Below are 8,223 nucleotides of genomic sequence, written 5' to 3'. Positions count from 1 at the left end.
TCAGCAATAAAGAAATGTATGGGAAGCCTATTAGGTTAGCTTGCAGAATAAACAGAGCTGGAGAAACAGGCTTGGACAGAAACGCAGGTAGGCAGACACCAGTAAGAACTTGCCACTAGAGCAGCCAGCTGGACACTCACTGCCACCATCACTGGCACTGCCACCACTAGACCTTCTGCTGAATGTAGAGCCACTAGATTCACTAATTATCTCCAACTAAGCTTGTATCTATACATCCAGAGCCAAGGTCCAGGTGGGAGCATCTGACTGGTCTTTCTTAGGTGATCTTCCTGGGCTCTAGCTTCCAGGGGTGGGAAGGCAAATAATTTTTCCCCATCCCCTGCTCAGTTTTCATAATGGAGTTTGAATTGTTCTGCCTAATTTGGTATCCTCTTCAAAAAGGAAGTCTGTTTAGATGTTGGATGGTAGAAGACCAGAACATGTTGTTCAACTTCACTCCTACAGATAAAAGTACGTTAATATGCCATCTTTTTTTCACTGAATTTGCCAATGTGAAAAAGACTAAAAAACTCAGTACTGTCTAGGGTTTGGGTAATGTGCACACCCCATTCATTGTTGACAGGATAAAACCTTTCTGGAGGTGAGCTTGACACAATAGGTGTCAAAATATGAAATTCGCATACCCTTTGGCCCAAGGTGTCAGCTTAAGGAGATAGTTGCAGGGATGGACCAAATTTAGATCATGACACTAATCACTGCACTGTTGTTTCTAATTTGTGTTTACCTAGTTTGCGGGTAAGGGGTGGGTATAGAGAGTGGAAGATTTACTATAGAATGTTGTTTGGGGTGGGTCTTAAAGAATGACCATCTGAGTGCTCCAACTAGGAATTCTTTTCCAAGCCTGTTTCGGTCAAGCTGGGATAGGATGGCTTTGGGGCCCCTTGGGGACTGATAAGCCTGGAGTGGAATGGTAAAATGGGCCAGATTTGGAAGAGGGTTCATATGCCTCATCAAGGTGTTCAGATGTTGTTTAGATATACTGCTGCCAAATAATCAATATGCTATACAATGGCTACCTTACTAATTATCCAATAATGGGTAAGAGGAGCCTCTGTTGGGTTGAAGTCTATACCTTAGGGCAAGTGACAGATTGTAAGCTGACTTCCAATATGGTAAAATTAGTATCATGACTGAGAGGTACCGAGAGCCTGTGGAAGGGACACCTCCTGGAGCAGGTGACACCTAAGCTAAGACTCTGAGGATGGGGAGCGCTTGTGTAAATGAAGAGGCCCAGGGAAAGGTGTTTGGGATAGAGAATACATCTTGAGCAAAGGCCCATGGGTCTGGATCAAATTGCCTGAGGGTGTGGGGGAAGAACAAGACATTCCATAATGCTGGGCTAGAAGCAGTGATTGGAGGACACTCCCACGTGAGTAACATCGGAGAGAACCGTATTTTACTGGACTCTGGTGACCAAGGAAACCAGTCTCCAATTACTGCTGAACTATAGCAACTACATTTTGGATTCCAGCTACATGCTGGTGGGAGTGACAATTAGGTGGTACTGGGCTAGGGGAGGGGGCAACGTTCAAAGGAGTGTGGTGAACCATAGCTTTCCCCCACCACCAGTGGTGGTGCTAAGGAGGTGCTAAGGTGCCCTACTTTCTTCAAAGCACACGATAGCCACGGGATTCTGAGTAGCTGGCTTGGACAATCAAGGAAAATGGAAAGGAGGGCCCAGGCAATGTGGCCATATTTTGCCTAAGGCTTCAGTATACTTACTTTTTGTGTGTGTGTGTGTGGTACGCGGGCCTCTCACTGTTGTGGCCTCTCCCATTGCGGAGCACAGGCTCCAGACATGCAGGCTCAGCAGCCATGGCTCACGGGCCCAGCCGCTCCGCGGCATGTGGGATCTTCCCGGACCGGGGCACGAACCCGCGTCCCCCGCATCGGCAGGTGGACTCTCAACCACTGCGCCACCAGGGAAGCCCAAGGCTCCAGTATAAAGAAGAGGAGCAGGGTGGTAAATTTCCACTGGTCTTTGACCACTCTCAGTTTTCTAAATAAAAAAAAAGAACTCTTTTTAACAAGAGTTCTACGGTCTGCCAGGCATGCATGTAAAGGAAGGAATGATGTTCTGGAAAGCAGCTGTCAGGACAGTCACGTGGACAAGGTGCATTGGTGGAGAAGGCCAAGGATTGTTTGCAGCAGCTAAAAGAAAACCCCATTTCAACCAATTCCAGATCTGTCTTGGGTTTGAATTCCCCAGTTCTAATTAAAGTGACTCAATGTCTCGGTTTGTGTTCCCCTTAGATCAGAGCTTGACACAAAGACCTGGGTGCAGATAGTCTATTTGGGAGGTGATCCTGGAAGCAGGACTGAGGGAGTAGGAAGAGTGAGACAGGGAAGTAAAGAAATCTAGAAAAGGGTGCATTATTGAACTGGTTACTATGGAGAGCAACTGGGGCTCAACCTTGCTGGAGACTCTATGAAGAACTCTGTTGGACGCACCCCAGTTGTCCATCCAAAGGATGGGAGGCTGGGATGTTTTTCCACCAGCTGATATTTCCCACTGGTTGAAGGTTGCCCCTGCTTAGGGGAGGGGGCTTATTAATTCCACCCCACCTAGTGAGTTCCCTGGCATTAGGGAGAACCCTCAAGCAGAAAAGCAAAGAAACAGCAGGCTTTTGAAGTGGCGGGGGTGTGGGGGGGTGTGGTGGGTGGTTGTCACACGGCAATGACTTACACAGTTTATAGCTGAGGCTGAAATTGGAGATAGACTCAGGGCATAAGACATGAGGGATGAAAAGCTGTTGCTATGCTCAGTTCCCTTCTAAAACAGTTTACGCATTCAACCAAACATTTATTAGAACCATAGTCAGTGCTGGGCATCTATGGTCAGCAAAAGAGAGCTAGTCTCTGCCTTAAGAGCTGACAGTCTTTTGCGGATTTTGAGCAAGTGTGATTGGTGCTATGGACATGAGTCCAAAATGGAGAAGTGCTAAAATAAATAAATAAATAAATAAATAAATAAATAAATAAATAAAGGCAGCATAGGCAAGCAAAGCTTGGGGGCTAACTCCCAAGTTAGATTGGAATCTACAGAGAGAGACCACAGTTCCAAGACCCTTCCCATATACCAGAAACAAGCAAGCAAACAAACAAACAAACTTTCAGCATAATGGCTGAATATTGTGATAAAATGTTGTCAAACTGCTTGAAATTTCACCCAAAGCTCTCCCTTTTCTTGTGCCTTCCTCCACCACAATTTCATATTTGAAAAAATTTAAACATGTCTGCAAGGTGATTTGGGGACTAGTGCAAAGAATCCGCTGGGTATCAGCATAAGGGTCCTGCTTACTACGGGGTGGGAGGTCAGAGGCAAAAGCCATTTACTTTGAAATATGGTATAAGGTGAGATTTATGTTTTGAAAAGAGGAAAGGCTCTCCTTTCCCTGATTTCTCTGTTCTGCAGTAACCAGGACTCAGGCGAAGGGTTAGCAAAGAGGAGAATCTACAGAGAAGAGGTCATAAACCAGTGGATTTGGCAGCACAAAGATGTACTTTTTTGGGTTTTTTTGCAGTATTTTTTTCTTTTTTAATTGAACCAACATTTAAAAATAGGATTTCCACCTTCTCTTGAAGAATCAGATGATCTGAGCCCTCATTTCTGCATGGGAACAACTGGCTGGAGCTGAGTGGCAGCCACCTCCTTTAGAAGGATGTTGATTTGCAATTTGCCAGAGTCCCTGCCATTCCTTATATTCTCCGCAACACTAAGTCAAGTCACTTAAAGTAATAATAGTATGATTGAAACACCAGAATTCTTCATTCGCTGATAGGCCCACCTGATATTTGTGGGTCTGTGACCTTTTGTTTATAAGGCAAGTCTAGGGGCTTTGAAACATACTTGGGTTTGAAATGGATAAGAGTCTACCAATCTCAAAGGAATTGAATGGAAGATTGAAGGAGAGATTGCATGCTTAGCACAATGCTTGTAACGGCAGCTATTATCAGCATCCACTAACAAGAGAGCACGCAGAAACCCTGTTAGTTTCACACTTCATCGTACTCCCAGCGTCTAGGACCCTGCCTGGCACTAACAGTAACTGTAGAATGAATGAATGAATGAATGAATGATGGTAGAGCTCAGGGGGGTCTGAAAAGGAAGGTATTCTGATAATATAGTTTCACCGCGACCCCAAAGTGCCGCCTGGAAGACAAGCCTGGCCGAAACGTGCCAGGCTCTGCGATGGCGTTCGAGTGGGCAAGCTGACCGTCGGGGTCCCTCGGGAGCCTGGCGGGGCTGGCTTGCCCAGGATCGGTCAGGGCCATGTCCATCACCTCTTCCAGAGCATGGTAAGGGGGCGTCCTGATTCCTGCACTTTCCCAAGGCCTCCACCATCAGATCAGTCAAGACGGAGTCCCACTCCGGGTCGTCCACCACCCAGCGCTAGCCCAGCGCTAGCCCAGCGCTACCCGGCGGCGCCTGGACCTTGCCCACACTAGACATGGCCTCCCTCGGGCTTCACGGAGCAGTACAGCGCCCGGAGCCGCCAGTCATCGCGTCTGGCTGGGGAGGCGGCTCCGTTCCCGGAGTCAACATGGCGGCCGCGGCGGCTTCAGCGCGGGGCGGGGGCGCTGGGAGGCGGGTCACGTGAGCGGCCCAGCTGGGCGGATCTCGCGCGCTCCCGCCCGGCCGACCCGCCGGCCGCGGCTCGCTTGCTAGCTCCGCGGCGCTCTGAGGTGTGTGGGGTGTCGAGCCCCCAGTCCCGGCGAGGCGCGGCGCGGCGCGGCGGGATGCGGCGGCGGCCGTGGCGGGGACGCGGGCCGGGCGGGCGGACGCAGTGATGAGCGTCGGCGGCCACCGCCATGTCCAAGGTAACGGCGCCCGGGCTCGGGCCGCCGGCGGCGGCAGCGAGCGGGAAGGAGAAGCGCTCCTTCAGCAAGCGGCTGTTCCGGAGCGGCCGCGCGGGCGGCGGCGGCGGCGCTGGGGGCCCCGGGCCGGCCGCGCCCTCCTCGCCCTCGTCGGCGCGCTCGGTGGGTAGCTTCATGAGCCGCGTCCTCAAGACGCTGTCCACGCTCTCGCACCTTAGCTCCGAGGGCGCCGCCCCGGACCGCGGCGGCCTCCGCAGCTGCTTCCCGCCCGGGCCCACGGCCGCGCCCACGCCGCCGCCGTGCCCGCCGCCGCCCGCCTCGCCCGCGCCGCCCGCCTGCGCCGCGGAGCCGGTGCCCGGGGTGGCGGGGCTCCGGAACCACGGCAACACGTGCTTCATGAACGCCACGCTTCAGTGCCTCAGCAACACCGAGCTCTTCGCCGAGTACCTGGCGCTCGGCCAGTACCGGGCCGGGCGGCCCGAGCCCTCGCCTGACCCCGAGCAGCCCTCCGGGCGCGGCGCGCAGGGCCAGGGTGAGGTCACCGAGCAGCTGGCGCACCTGGTGCGGGCCCTCTGGACCCTGGAGTACACGCCGCAGCACAGCCGCGACTTCAAGGTGAGCCCCTGGGGCACCCGCCTGCCCAGAGCTTCCTTCCCCGCTTCCGTCGCGGCCGGAGGACTGATGCTCTGGTTGCCTAAGGAAAGAGGAATGGGCCGCGAGTCCGGGCGGATGGCGCTGATTGCGAGGGACAGTCATTCACTCATTCATGCATCGCGCATTTGTAAGGGCTTGCTACGTGGTGGGCCCTTTGATGGGCACAGGGGATGGATGGGACAATGGGCAAGACCGTCTGACATCCTGGAACTTACATTCTTGGGGGTGGGAGTGTTGAGCTTGGGTTCAAATCCTTGTTCTGCCACTTACTAGCGGTGTGACCTCGGGCAGGTTACTCTACCTCTCTGTGCCACAATTTCCTCATCTGGTACCTACCTCATAGGTGGTTGAGAGCTGCTAACAAGTTGATATGTTGGGTTGAACCCTATGAAGTTACCCACTGTTGACCGTTCTGACTTACAGATTGGCACTTTTATAGGGTTCAGCCTGGTATGTAAAATGCTTCCATTGTGTGCAGTGCTATGAGTATTTGCTGCCATTATTATTTTTAGTATTAAAAACTGTAACAAGTTAAAGAGGTAGTACCAGAAAGTGGTTTGAAGGAAGTAACACGTGGTGATGTGACTGATGTGCTGGCAGGGTACGTTACATGGGTTAGGGTGACTTCTCGGAGGAGGTGATGTTCTGAGACCCGAGTAACCACAGGGAGGGCCAGCCTTGAGGAGCTCAGGGGAAAGCGGTTCCCAGGTGTAAGGAAAGTGTGGACACCTGGAGACGGGAAAGAACCTGGTGTACTTGACGTCAACCGCAATGTAGCTCCGGGATGGGCAAACTCTTTCTGTAAAGGGCTGCATAGCAAATGTTTTAGGCTCTGCTGGTCAAGATGCAAACTCGAGGATATTATGTAGATACTTATATAACAAGAAAAGACACATTTCTACATATTTTTAATTGCCTAAAATAAAAATGTTATAACAATTGAGTACAATATTTTGTAATACAGGTCTACTAACGAGAAGCATGGGACTCTGTTTTTGGAGAGTACAACATTTAACTTAATTGGAGTTCAAAATTAATGTTCCTTGTTGTCAAATTGATTACAAGTACTCATCTCTCCAAATCATTCTTAGCTCACAGGTCCTACAGAAACAGGCAGTGGGCTAGATGTGGCCTTGGGTCCTTGTTGTGAGTGCGTGAGAGCTGAGAGCGGAGTGTGAGTGGTGGGCTAGGGCCAGGTGATGTAGGATCATTTAGGCTGTAGTACTAAGGAAATGGGCTCTTACTCTAAGCAAAAGGGGAAGATGATTTGGGATTGTATAAGGGATACTTTTAGGTGGGGAATGGATATAAATAGAACTAAATAGAATGAAATCACACAATAAGAAAGTTAATTCCTTTTCTGTTCTCTTTCTGTCCTGATCATGCCCAAGAGAAAGTCTCAGCTTAGTGGTTAGCTTGTCTTTAACACCTCTTGCTCACTTCCCCACCTTTTTTTTTGTTTGTTTATTTATTTTATTTATGTATTTTTTGGCTGTGTTGGGTTGTCGCTACTGCGCGCGGGCTTTCTCTAGTTGCGGCGAGCGGGGGCTACTCTTCATTGCAGTGCGCTGGCTTCTCATTGCAGTGGCTTCTCTAATTGTGGAGCATGGGCTCTAGGCGCACAGGCTTCAGTAGTTGTGGCACGTCGGCTCAGTAGTTGTGGCTTGCGGGCTCTTGAGCGCAGGTTCAGTAGTTGTGGCACACGGGCTTAGTTGCTGTGCGGCATGTGGGATCTTCCCGGGCCAGGGCTTGAACCCGTGTCCCTTGCATTGGTGGGCAGATTCTTAACCACTGTGCCACCAGGGAAGCCCCTTTTTCTTTTCTTTTCTTTTGTTTTTAAATAGAGAATAAGCTTCAAGTTTAGAGATCTGAATAGGCAACAGTAGCTAGAATTTAATAAGGTTATGTCTTCATTGGATTTGTCTTTTAAAAAATAACTTTATTTATTTTTGGCTGCGTTGAGTCTTCGTTGCTCTGTGCGGGCTTTCTCTAGTTGCAGCGAGCAGGAGCTACTCTTTGTTGCGGCGCACAGGCTTCTCTTGTTGTGGAGCACAGGCTCTAGTTGCATGGGCTTCAGTAGTTGTGGCACGCAGGCTCAGTAGTTGTGGCTCGCGGGCTCTAGAGCACAGGCTCAGTAGTTGTGGCGCATGGGCTTAATTGTTCCGCAGCATGTGGGGTCTTCCCGGACCAGGGCTCGAACCCTTTGCATTGGCAGGCAGATTCTTAACCACTGCGCCACCAGGGAAGCCCTGTCTTCTATTTATGGCAAATGGTACTGGCATTCCATTGGTGTTATGAAGTTTCTTTCTAAAATACACTTATTTAAGTATGAGTAAATGATTTGATTAAAATATAAATTGGTCAGCTATCTAAGGGAATCAGCTTGGTTGAGGACCTACTGTCTTGCTGAGGAACAACACTGCCAAGGTCCACTCCTCCCCTTTTAATACATTTTACTTATGTGTTATTTATTTATGTTCTACCCTGTTTTTCTCAAAAAGAGAAAAATGGTTGTTGTTTGATCTTGGAAATTTGAATGGAAATACTTGACTGGGATAGGGACTGGAAAAAAAGAGATTCATGTCAGAGATCTCAAAATAAGAAAGTAGGAGGGAATGGCAGCCGACCAGCTACTATCGGTCTTTTTCTTTTTGCCTATACATGCCTGCAGGTAGCCACAGCAGTTGCAGACTTTTCAAGATCACAGCCTAGTGTTTTAAGTTTGGTATT

At 50.0% G+C, this 8,223-nt stretch overlaps 1 protein-coding gene across 1 annotated transcript in view; it reads left to right on the top strand.

Moving 5' to 3' along the window:
* The first annotated feature begins 4,788 nt into the window (after positions 1 to 4,788).
* The window catches only part of USP31 (ubiquitin specific peptidase 31), a 71,145-nt gene continuing 67,710 nt past the window's right edge, over positions 4,789 to 8,223 (top strand). Inside the window, exon 1 of the mRNA XM_059036935.2 lies at positions 4,789 to 5,454. Coding sequence (XP_058892918.1) covers positions 4,834 to 5,454 — 621 coding nt within the window. The 5' untranslated portion in view covers positions 4,789 to 4,833. The remainder of the gene's footprint in view (positions 5,455 to 8,223) is intronic.

This window comes from Kogia breviceps, chromosome 14 (genome assembly GCF_026419965.1).
Source record: "Kogia breviceps isolate mKogBre1 chromosome 14, mKogBre1 haplotype 1, whole genome shotgun sequence".
Taxonomy (NCBI): Eukaryota; Metazoa; Chordata; class Mammalia; order Artiodactyla; family Physeteridae; genus Kogia; species Kogia breviceps.
This window is presented reverse-complemented; position numbering and strand designations above follow the sequence as displayed.